The sequence below is a fragment of the Lissotriton helveticus genome, chromosome 10, assembly GCF_964261635.1.
Source record: "Lissotriton helveticus chromosome 10, aLisHel1.1, whole genome shotgun sequence".
Taxonomy (NCBI): Eukaryota; Metazoa; Chordata; class Amphibia; order Caudata; family Salamandridae; genus Lissotriton; species Lissotriton helveticus.
This window is the reverse complement of record NC_136071.1, coordinates 1,148,822,208-1,148,841,225: the sequence shown is the minus strand read 5'-3', so window position 1 is coordinate 1,148,841,225 and position 19,018 is coordinate 1,148,822,208. Positions and strand designations below refer to the sequence as shown.

The 19,018-nt window shown below is 45.7% G+C and overlaps 1 protein-coding gene across 3 annotated transcripts in view; it reads right to left on the bottom strand.

The window, feature by feature from the left end:
* The window catches only part of NEK10 (NIMA related kinase 10), a 1,104,115-nt gene that overhangs the window by 488,813 nt on the left and 596,284 nt on the right, over positions 1-19,018 (bottom strand). For all 3 annotated transcript variants that reach the window (XR_013601712.1, XM_078663960.1, XM_078663961.1), the window contains exon 23: positions 17,058-17,133. Coding sequence is in view for 2 of the 3 variants with exons in the window: in XM_078663960.1 (XP_078520086.1) it covers positions 17,058-17,133 (76 nt within the window). In the remaining variant the exon portion in view is untranslated. The remainder of the gene's footprint in view (positions 1-17,057; positions 17,134-19,018) is intronic.

The following is a 19,018-nucleotide window of genomic DNA, read 5'->3' as shown; positions in this document are numbered from 1 at the left end:
TGCAACTTGGAACAGACCTGGAACTTACCCCAGGTGAGGTGGGTGGTGAGCAGGCTATTACGTGAATGCGCACAATGTAAGGATCCACCTGTGTGGAAGATGGCACGATCAAAGCTCTGTCAAGACAGGTCTGGGGGAGGGAGCATGTGCATTGGTAATAGTATGGGGACACTTGTAATGGGATGAACATATATTAAATAAAGGATCAGCGCTTACCGAGTTCCGATTCTGAGCGCATGCATGGAAGCACAATATAAGGATCCTCCACATGTGTGGAAGATGGCATGATCAACGCGCTGTCAAGACGGGTCTGTGGAGAGGGGGAGGGAAATGAGCCATATACTGACATTATCCCTCCTCTTCTCATAGTTGTCCCTACGATCATAGGTCCTCAAGAGACCCTACACTGCACACAGGGTCGAAACGTCGTCGACAAGTTGCATAAACGAACCATTGTTCGCCAGCACTGATCACTGTATCTATCACTGTATCCTGTACATATATATGTAAATAGTCATTTATTTGAAGCATTGGAAACCTTGTATATATTTCACATATATGTCACTAATTTTCTAGGTTCCATTTTTCACTGGGAGACCTTTCACTCAGAACTATATGTTCAAATGTATTTCTTTGTAACAGTATTTCATTTCAAGGATTATATACATTTTTTTTATTAAAAAACAAATCAGAGGTGTATTTGTTTCCTTCTCTCTCTCCAATATCACTATAACCCCATATACTGCCATTGTGCTCATATACATTGAGATTACTTCATTAAGTGTCCACAGGAGCCTTTGTCATTTTGATAATCAGTTTATTACCCTTGTACCGCGTGAGTAGGGTTCGCTTGTTCCTGTCCTACTAGTAGAGCGGTGGCTGCACCACAAGGGATTATCTTGTTAAAAGGATTGCCACTTACCCCATGTTCACATAGGGTGTACTTGTAGCTCCCTGGGTTATGATGTCAGAGAGAGAAGCACCCCTATACACCGATGAGTACATCGCCAAAATAATTAGTGGCCCATCCCTGTTCTCCAGTCATCCTAGTACTGTTGTGAGCCCACGGCAGCAACTGCTAGAAAAATTGGAAAAGGCAAAGAAAAAGCACGTTAGGACCGAACTTCATGCTCGGATGCTATCTGAGTATTTGAAGGCTGGTATTATTCCGCAAGGGTTACAGGTCAGAAACGTTCTGGGTATATTTAGAGAAGATCCCAATTTCAAAGGGGGCTTCAGCCGTATCTCCACAACCTTTTCACGCCACTGGATGGTGTGGAGACAGCTATTGAACACGCAAAGGCCGAACTCAAAGAAAATGGGGAATTGGAAAAATAATTATTGGGCGGTGACGGAGTAGCAGAGGCAAAGATACTCCTGGACAAACTTAATAAATCAATAGATGATTTCAACTCCTTTGAGTTGAAGAAAAAGGCAGACAAAGTTATAAAGGACATAAAAAACTTCTCAAAAGAAAAGGCCTATCCCTATTATAGAGAAGATTACTACAACACCATAGGTATCCAAAACAGACAAAATACGTGGGGCAGATTTAGGAGGAACCAGCCAATCACATTTTCAGAGTCATCAGGGGGCTCGGACGACTAGACTCCCAACCAGGTCGAAGTCGTTCCGATAATCACCCTGGTCAGCCTTACTTAGATCGGGCGGGAAGAGAAAGGCCAAAACATGGTATCATACTCAGGAGAGAGACGGACGTGGAACAAGCATTACCAGTGGGGGCCCCAGCCATACAGAGTCAGGGACACACCAGCATAGACACAATCCCCATTTCCAATATCTCACAACATGTGTTATCCTCCTCAGAAATTTCCCTCCTCAGTAAAGGCCTATCTTTTGTGATAACAGAATGGACTAATCTTAAAACTGAATTATACCAGGTTTTCCGAAAAATACGCCTGAAACTGTTCTTTATGGACAGGAATGAAATAATATCAGACTCGGCCACAGGATTGAGACCACCTTCCACCTTTTACCCCTCTAAAGCTGTGATGCCGGCAGAACTTCTTACGTTTGAAAAAAATCATCCTTACAGGCATAGATAACCTGAAAACCAGTGGTCAATACAAACCATACAACATTAGCCTGGATGAAAGGAAAGCCTTAGAGGGCCTCAAGAATGAGAAATCCATTATACTGAAACCGGCAGACAAAGGGGGAGGAATTATTATTCAAGAGCGAAGTGACTATGACATCGAGATCAAGAAACAAATAGGAGAGGTCCGACACTATAAGAAATTAGACAGAAACCCATTGTCAGACATCAGAGAAAGAATTCTCAGAATAACTAGAGAAGGAAAAGAAGAAGGCTTTCTATGCAAAAATGAATTTGAATTCCTTAACATAGAGAACCCAAGAACCACAGTTCTGAACACCATCCCCAAGATTCATAAGAGAACCACAAATCCACCAGGACGCCCAATACTATCAGGGTGTGGGTCTGTTCTAAAACCTAGTGGGAAATACATAAACCACTTTATTAAGGATTTTGTATCACAACAAGAAACATTCGTAAGAGACCCTATGTTCATGATTAATTTGATAGAAAACAAGCCATAAAACACTGAAAGGGATTGACCGGCTACACTTAACATTACGTCTCTACACACCAACATACCACAGAATGACAGTATTCAGGTAATAGAGGACTTACTAGACATCAGACCCAGACCTACATTGGTTCCCACTGCATTCATCATTTCCTAACTTAAGATCGCCCTCAGATCCAATTACTTTGTGTCAAACGGTGTGTATTATCAACAGTGCTCGGGCACAAGCATGGGAGCTATTTTTATGCCGAATCTAACAAACATCTCCATGGACCATGTAGAACAAAAGTTTGCTCTGAGTGACATGAACCTGTACCGCTCCAATATTAAATGTTGGAAGCGGCATATTGACGAGATTTTCCTAATCTGGTCAGGGAGCAGGTCTGACTTTAATGTCTTTGTTACTTATCTGAACAATATCCATAAACACCTCACTTTCACCTCCACGATTGATAAGTCCAGTATAGCCTTCCTGGACCTCAGTATACAACACGAGAATGGGGCACTTTATACTTCTCTCCATAGGAAACCAACAGAAAGAAATACACGGCCATCCTATAAGAGTCACCACCCCGTGCATTGAAAGACGGTCTTCCATTCGGGCAGTTTTTGCGCTTGTGCAGAAACTGCATGAAAAAATACGACTACATGAAAAAGGCAAAGTTTCTGAAATCTAAACTGATCACCAGAGGGTACCCCTAACAGGCTTGTTAGAAGGTCGCTCAAAGGCACCTGGTTCTGTCCCAGGGAGGTACAACTGGTTACTAAAGAAAAAACAAAGGTGGACAGACTAATTTGTGTGACCACATTTGGTATACATACCAACCAGGTACGGAAACTGATAACAAATAACTGGCACATAATAAAGAGTATAGATTCATCCATTGATGTCCCTATGTTTGCATTTAAGCGTGGCAAGAATGTGAAAGATCATCTAGTCAGGTCATCCACGGAGAGTATTCCAAAGACAACTAGAACACTGACGACCGCTTGGGGCCTGCCTGAGGTCAAAGGCAACTTCAAGTGTGGCAACTGCGTGTAATGTGCCTTCACTCACAATACAAAAACATTTTAACACAAAAACATCAAACATACACTGGATTTCTTCGCTAATTGCAACACAAGAAATGTAATATATTGCATATTCGGCCCCTGTTAACTGCCCTATATTGTACAGATACCGATAAAAGCTAGGATTAGTCAACACTGTAGCAGCATCAGACACTGTAGTCAACGCTCCATTAGTCAGCCACTTCACCGAAAAAAAACACACAGCAGATGACATAAGGTGGCAAGTCATAGACAGAGCCTCCATTCCAGAAAGGAGGAGATCTTACACAAATTCTCCAACGACTAGAATGTCGTTGGATAGAACGTACTGACTCGATAGTGCAAGGATTGAATAGAGCGGAGGAGTGGCGAGGATTAATCACGACACTGAGTAACTAACCTCATTAGATCTCAACTAGCAGTATAATTAGACAGCACTGTGCTACTTTTTCCCACACATGTAAATTTACCGATAGCTGGGTAAAACACAAACATGGCAAGTACAATACTGAAAATGGCATACCAGTGGAAACAGGGGGGTATATTGTACATAACTCCTTGCCAGTACTACTGGTTGCATAACACATAGGCTTCACCACCGGAGTTGGTTAGAAAACACAATACAGGGCCACTGGATTGTAACAAAACGTGTAGTAACTCCTCCATACTTGTATAGAGTTGGAACCAGTTGTAATGTCACAATTATGCTACCCCACAAATCCGATTAAGCAGACAGTATTCCTGATATTAGAATAATTGTTCATACCTGTTAAACACTCTGCACGCAATCACTACAATGCATATCCAATAAAGTATTTGTTGAATAAGGAAAGTGAAACAATCCAATGTGAGCATTTAGGCATGTTGTAAACAATAAGTCCAAATATGATGAAGAAATTGTAAATATTAACAGAATTACATGAGCATTGTATATGATATGACTATCACTTACAGTTGTAAAGTCTTGTGCACTGAGCGGATCATCTTACATGTGATATAACATAATGTTTAGAACACGTAATTTAGTGTCTTGACGTCAAGTACCATTAATGGATTATCTTATGCTTGCCACACAGTCATACCAACCTCTACAGCCACTCTAGGCACAACTGTCAATCGTGCACCCTGAATGCCTCCTCAAATATGTATTATGAATTATATATATATGTTCTTGACTATGTAAATAATGTGGAATAACTGTGCTGACTTACAATTCCACACAATGGGCTAGCTCAAAGTGGGTGAGCCTATTATACCCACCAAAACGCACACCGTAGGCAATAGGAACATATATCGTCTTGGCGATGATATGAACAAGACATAGTACAGACCATGTAAACGGCAAACAACATCACTGTCCTTTAACATAATGGTATCGGACACAGGTAAGCGCAAATTAAAACTAGGATACCCGTTCATCAAATTCATTACGGTATAAATGTCCGCAATCTATAAAAAAAAAAACACGCATTATACATGCCCTAAAGAACTAGGATGGGCCTTACACACGCGTCAGGCAGCAGTCTGTTTTTTGTTTTCATTACTGATAACAGAAATACAGATCTCATCCTCTGATAACACGCCACAGTCGGGTCTAAACATAGACTTTTGGCGGGAAGGCAGGCCTTTATAAATCCAGGACAAGCATTAACCCCATGTCATCATACCTGAGCAGACAGGCACACGCTGTCCTGCTACTTGGAAGGATTGCCACAGGCTGCAGTTGATTCATTCTCCATAAGAGGTAAGTGGGCACATGCCCTGTACTTGAATGCTGTCAATGCAGTGCTAAATCACATTTTCCACGAGCACACATTTTTTAATGCATTGACCTCTTCTTTTAGACACCAAAGTGAGAAGATTCTCACCCTCCATGTGAAAAAAGTATGGCCTCGTCGTGATTGACGACAGAAGGAAGTAGCCTGCTTCCATGCATGCGCTCAGAATCGGAACTCGGTAAGCGCTGAGCCTTTATTAAATATATGTTCACCCCATTACAAGTGTCCCCTTACTATTACCAATGTACATGCTCCCTCCCCCTCTCCACAGACCCGTCTTGACAGAGGTTTGATCGTGCCATCTTCCACACAGGTGGATCCTTACATTGTGCGCATTCACGTAATAGCCTGCTCACCACCCACCTCACACTTGGGGTAAGTTCCACGTCTGTTCTAACGCTGGGCGTAGTGGGGCATAGTGGGGCTCCGCGGAGCTACGCGGAGAGGGCGAGAAGCTACGCCCACTCCCGCACTCCGCGTAGCCCCACTACGCACCTCCCTCCCGCTCTCCCCTACATACTTTATTTAAGCAATTACACTGATTAAAACAATTTTAAAGCACTTACCTTGTCCGGGGCTCGTCCGGGGCTCCCTCTTTGAATAGCGTCCTTTTCCTGGATACCAATGCGCATGCGCGGGCGGCCGCGCATGCGCATTTCTCCCGAGAAATGCGCATGCGCGGCCGCCCGCGCATGCGCATTTGTTTCCAGGAAAAGGACGCTATTCAAAGAGGGAGCCCCGGACGAGCCCCGGACAAGGTAAGTGCTTTAAAATTGTTTTAATCAGTGTAATTGCTTAAATAAAGTATCTAGTGGAGGGCGGGAGGGAGGCGGGTGGCGGCCGACTCGGCTACGCTCACGGAGTGGGCGTAGTGTTGCCGGCTACGCTGTCTACGCAAAATGCGTAGAAGGCAACACTACGCCTACTCCGTGGGCGTAGCCGATTCCTCCGCCCAGGGTTAGTCTGTTCCAAGTTGCAATACTATGTCATGCCTCCAACCCCCACTATTTGAATGCTAATTACTCGTTTTTCTCACGTGTGTAGCTCCTGGCTGGGACCCATGTGAGTAATCCTTTCTTATCCCTTGCACGGTGCCACACCCTCCACACCAGCCGGTCCATTACCCTTCAGGTACTATACAAACGAAACCTTAGTTCCACCACATAATACCAGTTGCTTAAAATGAGCCACATACTGACATTATCCCTCATCTTCTCATAGGTGTCCCTACGATCATAGGTCCTGAAGAGACCCTACACTGCACACAGGGTCGAAACGCTGTCAGCAAGTTGCATAAACTAACCATTGTTCACCTGCACTGATCACTGTATCTAGCGATGTATACTGTACATATATATGTAAATGGTTGTTTATATGAAGCATTGGAAACCTTGTATATATTTCACATATGTCACAAATTTTCTAGGTTCCATTTTTCACTGGGACACCTTTCACTCAGAACTATATGTTCAAATGTATTACTTTGTAACAGTACTTCATTTCAAGGATTATATAAATATTTTTGATTCAAAAACAAATCAGAGGTGTATTTGCTTCCTTCTCTCTCCAATATCACCATAACCCAATATATTGCCATTGTGCTCATATACATTGAGATTACTTCACTAAGTGTCCACAGGAGCCTTTGTCTTTTGATAATAAGTGTATTACCCTGGTCCGCATGAGTAGGGTTCCCTTGTTCCGGTCCTACTAGTCCAGCAGTGGCACCATCACTTCAGTCCCAAGCAGCAGGCGCAGCGGAGAGGTAGTGACTGCTGTCATGGGAGACTGACCTGTAGAGAGCTAGTGACTGCTGTCATGGGAGGCAGACCTGCAGAGAGGTAGTGATTGCTGTCATGGGAGGCAGACCTGCAGAGAGTTAGTGACTGCTGGCATGGAAGGCACGCCTGCAGAGAGGTAGTGACTGCTGTCATGGAAGGCGCTCCTGCAGAGAGGTAGTGACTGCTGTCATGAAAGGCAGACCTGCAGCGAGGTAGTGACTGCTGTCATGGAAGGCAGACCTGCAGAGAGGTAGGGACTGCTGTCATGGAAGTCTGACCTGCAGAGTGGTAGTGACTGCTGTCATGGAAGGCAGACTTGCGGAGAGGTAGTGACTGCTGTCATGGAAGGCAGACCTGCAGAGGGGGAGTGACTGCTGTCATGGAAGGCAGACCTGCAGAGAAGTAGTGACTGCTGTCATGGAAGGCAGACCTGCAGCGTGGTAGTGACTGCTTTCATGGAAGGCGCACCTGCAGAGAGGTAGTGACTGCTGTCATGGAAGGCAGACCTACGGAGAGGTAGTGACTGCTTTCATGGAAGGCAGACCTGCGGAGAGGTAGTGACTGCTGTCATGGAAGGCAGACCAGTGGAGTGGTAGTGACTGCTGTCATAGACGGCGCACCCGCAGAGAAGTAGTGACTGCTGTCATGGAAGGCAGACCTGTGGAGAGGTAGTGACTGCTGTCAGGAAGGCAGACCTGCAGAGAGGTAGTGACTGCTGTCATGGAAGGCAGATCAGCAGAGAGGTAGTGTCTGCTTTCATGGAAGGCAGACCTGCGGAGAGGTAGTGACAGACCTAGAAAAGTGTCTCTCCCTACGTACCTCACAGCCCATGCAGCAGTGCTTGGTGAAGGTGTGCAAGGGTGCCCACGTTGCTGCCTTACATATTTCTGCACCAGGAACCACTCCTGGCAAGTGCAGAAGGTGTATAATTAGCCCTGGTGGAATGGCCCCTGGTGGTCCCTTCTGGAGGGTCTCTCTTGGCCAAGGCGTACAGGGGATGATTTCTGGTGAGAGAGCCCTCTCTTGTATCGCCTTACCTTTTTTTGCACTACTATACCCACCAAAGACTGGTCTTCCAGTCATAATTACTGAGTGCATTCCATGTAGTAATTAACCGACCGCCTTCTATCCAACCGATGCAACTGTTCCTCATCTTTAGTAGGATGTGGTAGAGGATAGATAGAGGGTTAGAGGGGCGATGGACTGACCGAAATGAAAAGGGATCATCATCTTAGGAAGGAAAAGCAGCCCTGGCTTGCAACACTAATTTATCAGGATAGAAGGAGGTGAAGGGAGGACGGCAGCTAAGAACTTGCAACTAGCTAACCAATCTAGCAGAAGTGAAAGCAACCAAAAACATAGTTTTGAAAGTTAGGACTTTTTAGAGTACAACTATGAAGGGGCTCAAAAGGAGTCCACATCAAAAAGGTAAGAACCAGATTCAAGTCCCATTGGGAAACCACAATAGGGTGGAAGATATACGTTTGTTAACCCTTTGAGGAAATGTATAACAACAGAGGACTTAAAGAGGGATGGGTGGTCTGGCAGATTGAGGAATGCAGACAAAGAAGCCAAATACCCATTAATAATGCAAATAGCACTACCCTCCGAGCACGTAAAAGAGCATATTTCAGGGGCAGCGTGCTGACAAGAATACGTCCCCCACCTCTGGCGGCAGCTGAAAGTAGCTCAGTTTACCCACTCAATCTCCAAGCATGTAGGTGGAGGAGATTGGAGTGCACAATTATTCTGTCCGACTGCATTGCAGCATTGAGATTGGTCAAGGGAGCCTGGGTGGGTGCTTCCTGATCCTGCCTCCTGTTAAGCAGAAGTAAGGAAGAGAGGACACAGAGGACCAAGGAGAGGCGGCGGCAACTATATTACCACACAGAATCAAACGTTTATGGTCAGAAGCAACACAGTCTAGGAACACAGGTACTTTCCTGGACTGGACTCCCTCTTTTCTCTCTAACATATTACTTCCTTCTTTCTCACCTATACACCATTCTCCTCCAAACCTGGACTCCCTTAAAGCCTCCCATTGCCCATCTCCACTTTAATGTGTCCCTTAGCCCTCTATGTGATGTCCTCTTCTCCTTCAACTTCAGCTGTTATAGTTACACAGATGATATGAAAATCCTGCTAAAGCCTGGAAGGCCATGAGATATCCATTCTTGTGCCACAAGGCAATGAGGGTCTTTTAGACCACAGTAGGTGGTCCGCCAGCCCACCAAGTCAGCATCATAGCGTTCCCCCCCCCCTTGGCAGAGTACTGCCCATCGTATCATGAGATCCCTGCCCATCAAGCGGAGGTCTCATTGCCTTATGTGCATCTGCTGGTGCGGTCATTGCACGGAAGGTAAAGAAGTCGGAGTCGGAGCCAGGTTGTTTTGGTACCGCTATGCAACAAACCCCTGAAGCAGGCTTGTTTCTGAAAAACGATAAGTAAATGGTACTAAAGTGCTGACGGTCATTTGTGATTTTTCCTGTCTGAGAATGCCAGGCTTTTCCTAGTGGCCCCAGGGAGGAAAAATATAAATCAGTTGGACTGTAGTGTTTCAAATATACAATGACCAACATCCATGTGGAAGACAAGCCACTGGTCAAAGGTTTCCATTGGTGGAGCCAGCTGCAGCTTCAGTGCTGGAAACACAGTGCTTCACCCACCTCTAACTGATGTGAGCAAACTGCGAATAGAGCGGGGTAGGAGCCCTGCTGATTTACAGCATGGTTCCTGCTTGACCAAACTCTAGGAGGGCCAAAACCTCCACAAAGGTGATCAATGGAAGCTAACTAATCACCTCAAAGCTCAACACATTGAAAACTAAGGTACTAACAGTCTAGAAATGGACCCCAAATTCAAGTCTAGTCTAAAGAATGTGGCCCAGCAGCAAACCTTCGAACCAAGTAAGGAATTGGGAGAGATTTAAACTCTCTCTTGTGACAAGTTAGTCTTCCTCTAGCTTGGATAGTGTCAGTGAATACAACCACCATCGACTTGCCTTAGTATTTCCCATTCTAGACTATGCAGCCGGGATGTACCTCAGAGCCTCTCTCCACTAACTACAGATAATCTATGATGGAAGTCCTTAATCCAGACTCACATTTGACCAGCCCTTCAATCATTAGAGCTTCTGACTTTGGCTAGATTTGTAACCTTTTAAGCAATGTGCATCATACATCGAGTCATTCTTGAACAGAGATCACACTTCCTTCCGCATAAACCCTGTATCTACCGCCAACCCAGACAATACGCTCTATCAAGGCTTTCCCACAACTGATAATCCATCCCCCTCAAACATATCATAGCAAAACAAACTGAAAAGAAAAGGGAACTTATCACCTGCAGAGCAGCAACCAGAAGAGCAGGAGGAACATTGTCATTGTGGGTTCATGTTGGGTTCTAAAGTTCTAAAGGTTCTTTAAAGTGCCGCGGAGTGGTAAATAAAGGAGGTTGTACCTAACACTACCCTCCTGTCTTGTCTTAAAATCTGTCACTAGCGGAGGGTGCTCAGTCCAATGGCTATGTTATGGAACTTGATTCCTACTGGAAAATCATTAATTGACAACCATCTTGAATTCCAGAGTACATTAAAAACCTGGCTCATCCCACTCACGTTATTGTACGGCACAGACCAATCCTTAAAACAGTAGGTATCCATGTGTGCGAACATATGTATTCCTACACCACCGGCTTATGTTGAGCAACCAGTTCAGCATGCTATATTTACAGCACCTCTGTGAATCTGACATATTTATCCTGGTACTTCCCAAACAGACCAGGGATCAGTCTCCAAAGTCCTTGTGGGCTGTTTTACACACCCTCACGAGTGAAGATATCTAGAGATGCAAATGATATTCAAGTCTTGCGCTGTGGGGTCGACGAGGAAGCAAAACAACTGCCAGGAGCAGTTCAAAAACCCATTACCGCTGCAAGTGAAACCAAATGCTCTCTTTGTACAAATAGAGCGCTGATAGCTTCTCTGCAGGGCTAAGGATGTGTGCCTTGACTCACACCTTCTCAGCGCCAGGATACCCTCTTGGGTGATAGTGCGCTCTGCAAATCTGCATAACATAACATATAACATAACATAACATGGATATCACTATGGCAAAACCAAGGGATCTTAAAGTAAACATATCACTATGGCAAAACCAAGGGATCTTAAAGTAAACATAGCAAAGGTTGAGCACTGACTGCCTGCCTGCCCTTTATACTGTGAGAAAGGCAGTATCAGCCCTTTGGCGGGCCCTTCATGCACTGCACGTACTCCCATCAATAGTTGGTCACGTGTCTTCCTGGCATTCCATGTGACCAGAAGGCTAGGAACGCTCAGCCGTCGGTCCTACAAGGACCCAGGTAAGGAGATCTAAAGTGTCAGTGTGACAATGCCAGTGGCCTGTCTAGTGAGAGCACTCAAATTCAAAAGGCTGCCAGGACTGAGTTGCAAGAGGCTGCCTACAGATAAGGACTCTAAAGAGACATCTGCAAGGCAAGGGTGTGGACCACAAGCGTCACTCAGGGCTAGGTTGTCCATGCTGGAGTCAGCAGGAAAGCTTGGGCAACCAGTAAGTTTGTAATTTGGTGCTGGGTCTAGGGTTCAGAGTTATTTTACTTATGTCAGGAATGCGATAGCGTGAGGGTCTGGTCTGTGGGGGCGCACTGCGGGAAGCCTTGTGGTAGACTCTTGAGGTGTGGCATCTCTCAAGCCTCCTGATGATGTCTCTGCGATGCACTCTCCTCAGGCTCTTCTCTCTTACAGAATTGCCCCCCTACCTCTTTCTGATGTGGGAGTGAACACTGCTCTGGCCTCTTCCATTGGCAATGTCCATATGCATGGCTTTGGGACTAGGACCCTACATCAGACTGCCATGTCCAACCACCTACAGCGTCACGTCTTAAACAAAGCCACGCATAGAATCTTAGAATCTAAGTCCCCTGACTACTAGTTTGATGGCCGAGTAAGATGTGCCTTCATAGCAGTCATCTACGTGACCTTTTGAATGCACCCTTCAGAAAAGGGGTAAACCCTATGTGCCAATCTTGTAACTCGTAACTGAAGATGGAGAATAATACTGAAGTTACCAGCAAGCACCAAACTCCATTGTCATCAAGAAGGAGAAAAGAGTCAAGCAAGAATTCCATGCGTAGAATTCAAAGAAAAACCTATTCCTTGAAGAAAAAATCAAGAACAAATAGGAAGTGGGTGAAGAATTCACTGAAAAATAAGGAAATAAATGCATTGCAACACATCCTCAACGAGCCATTGTCTCCCTAAATATGGTTCAAACAGGGACTGACATCACTGGAAAAAGGATCTACTTTATCTTGGATCAGAAACCTAGAATGCCAACCTATGGACAGATCACCATCTTGGGGAGGGTTGATTACAAGGCTTGTCCATGCCTCTTACTTGGCTGGAGCATCTGTGCGCCTAATAAAAACGCATAACATAACATAACATAACATAATGCACTTTCTTTTGTGACAAAAAAGAAGTCCAAACTTGACATCCTTCCTTCCACACCAGACTGCAGAGCCCCACAGCGGGCCTTCATGCCCGAGGAGCACCCTTTGGCATAACTGTGAACATAGAGACACCAGCGCAGTCCGGGCTTCATGGGCCTTCACTCATGCACTAGGCGTGGCGTCCTGGAACACATTGCCCCTACCTCAAGGTGCTTAGTCAGCAGCTATGGTCTCTGAAGTGCATTCAGCATGGATGTAGCAATATGTGACCAGCACTCAAGCTAAATGCTGCAGAAGGCCAGAAACACAATGTTCACTTGCTTTGCAAATGTCAACTAGAGGAAAGATTCCAGGATCAAATTCGGGATAAAACAAAATAGGAATAAAGAAACCCATTCCTAAGGTGATCAACCTACCACATCCTCCTAAAATTGCTAGACAGGTGTCATTGGCTACTTTCAGATTCTGCGTGGTGCAATGTCTCTTAAATAAATGTGGCAAACCTCAGGTCACACATTGCATCAGTGGGGGACTCAGCCTGAGAATGTTACTTGAAGTTTTTTTATTAAACTCTTCGCTCTGATACAAATGTAAAGGGCACAGGAAATTCACATGCCAAAGATTACTGCTGCCCACAATCCCGCTGCACTTTATCTGCAAATTATGACTGACCTCACTAGGGCGTGAGTGCCTTTGAGATGTGAGTACACACTTTATTTAATATTGAGGATTAAGCTCAGAGTATTATTAGTTGCTTATGTGCTATGCACAGTTCATACACCTATTTTCCATTGTAAAGTGTTATTTAGTTTGCTAGGGTGCTTCTATATGACTGATGCAGGTGGAGCACCATTGTAGAAACAACTGCAAGATTCAAAGAAACAAGGGCTCCATTTCCACTGTAGATGTATTGGCCTTCAGTTTGAAAAGGTGGCAGGGATCCTCCCACAGGCAGGTTTGCAGTAAGTGGCTGCATCCACCAGCACAGGAAGGTCTGTTATCCCTGGTAACGCCTGGAGCACCCTCCCAAGGGGTATTATTTTTGGGCACACTGACTGTTTTTTTTGTAGTTTTTTTTTGTACTTGTATAGCGCGCAGATACCCGGACCGGGTCTCCCGGTGCTTGTACTCATACCGCTAAGGAACCCTTCCTGGTTTTCCTTGTGAAGTGTCCACTCCTGGGCACCCCCATGGTGAAACCAGGCATCCTCGCGCTGTTGGGGCCGTTGTGGAGATTAAGCAAGCTATTGCCCAGAGTTGCAGCATGGGACCCATGATTCGAATAGGCACTGAGGCGAGAGTATCCGGTCAGAGGAATTTGAGCCCGAGACCCGCTGAGGCGGGAATCGAACCATGGTCCCGGGCCAGAGCTCTGCATCAAGGTCTGCCGCTCTAACCATTGAGCCACACTTCTCCACCATTGAGCCACACTTCTCCACTGTGTCACCTTCTACGTCGCACATAATCCGTGTGCCACCTGAGAGATCTTTTGTCCATATCATCCGTGTCTGTAATACTGTGTGAGCACAATGGCACAGGGTTCCCTTATTTGAGGAGTTCAAGTCCCGCGCGGGGTCCACAGCCCCTCCTGTAATTTCAGTGCCATGGGGGCACAAACATAAGGCACACACGCAGTGAACTTGGATATTCGGTTGTTATTAGTTATCTCTCCCCTACTCATGGTAAAGCGTACCCTCACTTTTCTGTGTACTACCCTCTCCTGCTCTTTGTAGTGAATTTGATATTACTGTTTCGATTACTCTGCTCTCTGTAAAGTTGTTAAGCGCTCTGATACCTGTAAGGGCCATGTTTGCGCTATAAAAAAACTATTAATAACATTTTAAAAAACGAATGTGTATATCGATGGTGTCTAAGCAAGAGAAGGGTCTCTTCTAAACAGAAGTACATTTGTCAAAAAGGCTCCTTCTAGTTCACACACATGCTAAGAAGGCAACATTTTAAAACTGCATTCACGTCAGCCCCACAGTGGCGCAAGCCAGCACCGACAGTGATGCGCCAGCCACGCACAGACAGCGATGTGCGCTATGCACCGACAGTGATGCGCGAGCCACGCACAGACAGCGATGCGCGCCTAGCACCAACAGTGATGCGCGAGCCACGCACAGACAGCGATGTGCGCCAAGCACCAACAGTGATGCGCGAGCCACGCACAGACAGCGATGTGCGCCAAGCACCGACAGTGATGCGCAAGCCACGCACAGACAGTGATGAGCGAGACACGCACAGACAGCGATGCGCGCCATACACCAACAGTGATGCGTGAGCCACGCACAGACAGTGATGAGCGAGACACGCACAGACAGTGATGCGTGCACGGCACTCTCGCGCTAAGTAGTCTGGGATTGGAATACACACCCATGAGGCGTTTCAAGTGGGTAGTGCTGATCTGCAGAATATACATTTATATAAGGGAGCAGGCGAGCAATGCCCATAGGGCTGAAAGGGCATCAACCCCCCCCTCGTGTCTCAGCCCTGGCTGCTGCAGCTCGACCTGCTGTGGGCTCGGCTGGGCAGTGTCTGAAGGCTTATCTAGGGCACGCTCATTTTTTTCACAGGTTTTTAAAGACCATTTGCATATTTTCATACCTTTGTAAACTGGTCACCGAGGCTTAGTTTGTTTTCTTTTCCTATTCCTTACATTTGTATTGACCTTTTACTGCCGTAGTGTGAGAATGCATTCCATGAAAAGGAATATAAAGTAGGGTTCCCAAAAGAAAAATACCAGCCATTTACTGTTTAAATAGCCTGCAAAGGCCTCCTCTTGACAATGACAGGGATATAAACAAAATAGTATGTATTCATTTGTAATGTGACTTTTCTGTCTTTGTTCCCTTTAATTATCAGTCATGGATCATTCAGGCAGCCCTAGAACACAATTAAAAATGCTTTCTATTTATATTTGCTGCACCAAACATGCACAGATAAGTGTTGAAATAGGCTTTAGGTGATTGCCTATTTTTGTACAGCCATCAATATAAAGAGTTGGCAACCCTAATCACAAGAATGGAAGTTTGTTGCGGGATGAGCACAATATTTATTTCCTCCACCCTTGATCCCTGAACAAGGCAGGACTGGGAACGCAAACCGGCCTTGGCAATTGAGTCGGACCGTCTGCTGGTGGGTGGGGGGGACAGTGTGGGGGGGGGATGGGGGTGCGCTTGGAAAACACTGCAGCAGCTTTTGGTACAGGGAGCCGATATTGCCGCACTGCTGCAAAACAGACCCCCTCTACCAAAAACGGCCCTCACCAGTCCAAAACCTTGCCCCACCCACCCTGCCCACTGAGAAAACGCTCAGCCCGACCTTGAATAATACCATAACAGCAACAGTTTCACTTATATATATGAAACACTACGCCAGCCCTCAATAACATGCTGAGTTACCTAAAGTGTCTGAGAATGCACCCTGCATTCAGACAACTCACTCCTCATTCTCACCCTTCACTTTCACAGTCACCAACTTGCACTCACAGAAATCACAATGATCACCCTGCACTCACACCATTCCCCCTGCACTCATACCATTCTCCCTGCACTCACAGCAATCACAATGCACTCACACTGATCTTCATGCACTCACACCATTCACCTTGCACTCACAGTGACCACACTGCACTTATGCCACTCGCCATGAACTCACACAGTTCTCCCTCCACTTAACCTGCGGTCACATGGGCACACCGCTCACTCTGCACTCACAGTGATCACTCTGCATTCACAATGCACTTGCGCTGTACACCCTGTACCTCACCCTGCAGTCACACGAGCACATTACTCACCCTGCATTCTCGTGACACTTTACTCACCTATCCCCATCACTGCTCACTCTGTAATCTCACTCAAACAAGCCCATCAATAACCATACATTAATTTGTCCCACTCTGCACTTACATCCGCACCCAAATTCATATGGTCACCTCGATCACCCTATAGTCACTCCGCTCACCATACCCTCACACTGTTGCATCACTCACTGTGCACTCACATGGGCACTCCTGTGACCTACACAGTGCAGATGATCAATGTGCCTGCTACAGAGAATGTGTGCCATGCAGATCACAGAACTGACTGTGAGTAAACTACGAGTAGCCCTATAACTGACTGTGAGTAAACTACGAGTAGCCCTATAAAAAAAATGAAATGTTTGTCAGAAAGGTGCTATAGAGAGATGAGGTGAATTGGTGGCGAGTGGTAGTGAGGGAATTTATGGAGAAGGAGGAAATGGGGGAGGGTTGCCAAAAAAGACTGTTGCACTGTGCACGACCAGTGCTACAGCCAGCCCTGGCTGGGAGTCTTAGCCCCCCCCCCCAACCCCCTCCGAAGTTCGAGTCTAGTTGCGCCCCTGTAAGGGAGCATATCCAGGCCAAAGGGGAGTAACTCTCACTTACCAGGAGTAGAGGATCGTCCCCACGACAGATGTCAGCTTGCTGTTTTCCTGCTTCTGCTTTGCAAGACCAAAGTCAGCTGGAGATCAACAGAAAAAAAAGATTTACAAATTAGTAGCTTGGCCTTGATTTTGAATCATAGGCGTCTCGGGAAATGTGTTGCACAGTAATAATTAGACAGTGCAAAAACTGCCACCCACCAAAGAAGCGGCTAGCTTTTCTGTGAAGTGGCTGTTCTGCTATCATAATCACCAATTAATTGCACAAAGTAATATTTTGGGTCATTTATACAAAGGAGTGTGAAGACAAATGAATGAGGTTTTATGTACACACTTTCCTCCTAATTTCACTTAAATAATTCCAAGCACAGAGGCGCCCTCTAGGAAGGAGTCAACATTTGAAAGCACCAGGGCGGGAGAAAGGATGATGCAATTGTTGACGTCATAATGGTTTGGGGTGACTTGGGGTAGATCTGTCTTCTGGTTTCCTTCCACCTGTGTGTTTGGCTGTATGAGAAGATGGACATTTCTACTACAAGTGTACTGGGGCGGAAAAGCCCCCTGCATGGTGATGGTCGTGCGCCCATGCTCTAAGTGCCCCACTGTACTGATGTCTGGATCCCTAATGTAGATTTTTGTTGTCATAGACAAACAAAGATCATGTGTGTTTGCCATGACATAGGCCTGTCTCACGAATGCACTCTTTTTGGACCAGGAGGGGCCCCCGAAGTGCTACCCTCGTAGTGGTGGAAGGTACTGCCTTCACCAGGAGTTAAGTAGCACGAATGCGGTGGTGGCAGCATATCGTGTAGTGATCAGTAGTAGTGACCAGGTCCTATTTACCCTGTGTCACTGGAGTTAGGCCCACAGGCTCACTCATCATTTTTAAAGTTCTGCTCCTGTGTGCCTAATTTACCCTTGGCCTACATCAGTGTGTTGTGAAATAATGCGCAGTGCAGGGGGAGTGTACCTGCGTTGGGTGTATGTGTGTCGATAAGTGGTAAAGTAATTTATTTTTTATTTTTTAGAGTTTTATATAGCGCAAACTAGATCTGAAGAGGTATCAGAGCGCCTTACATAGCACCAGTTTCGTTACATGGGAACACATTAATTTTTTTAATTTTTTTTTTGTTAGGCACAGGGAGATTAAGTGATTTGCCCAGAATCACAGGATGTTGAGTGCAGTTGCGGAGACTCGAACCTGGTTTCCCAGCTTCGACGTCAACCGCTCTAGCCATAAGGCTACATCCTCTCTACCCAGACTGTATCAATGTGTGCTATAATGAAAATATCGCCACAGAACGTGCAGCATATTTTGCCTTTTTTCCGCAGTTGATTCCTCCAGAGCCGCATAATTCCTGTGGTGGTGCTGTAAATTGCCATCTACCCTTATTTTATGTGGTCCGGTTTACTGTCAGGTACTTTGGACTTCTGCTGGTTCGTTTTACTGGATAGTTAACATCACTCCACAAACTTCAAGGTCTTAAATCCAATCTTCTGTAGTACAAGAGCTAAAAGACTCATTTGGACAGAACAAGGCCTACTCCTGATAGAAGACAGTTTTGTCTAAACAAGAAAGCAAAATATTTGCTCGAATCGGCAGACTGAGCGGAAATTATAGTATGTGACAAATCTCCAATCTGGGCTATTAGCCATGGTGGTGCGTAGTTCCAGGAGCCAGGCAACCCGTTAACTATCACCATCTGCTCCAGGAAGAGTTAATAAACAAGCGCCCGCCACTCCAGTTTAATTTGAGTTTGTGTTATATCAATAGTAACAAAACTCAAGGATGTACTGCTGTGCAGTGCATACAAGTTAAATGCATGTGCAGGGTGTATGCGTACCTGTGAGTAATATGCCTCCTTGCATCGCATGTCTTTTCTCCACATGCCATTACAACGCGGTCGTTACAACGACCGCGTTGCAACAACGCATACCATTACCCCGCAAGTCAAAACAACGACT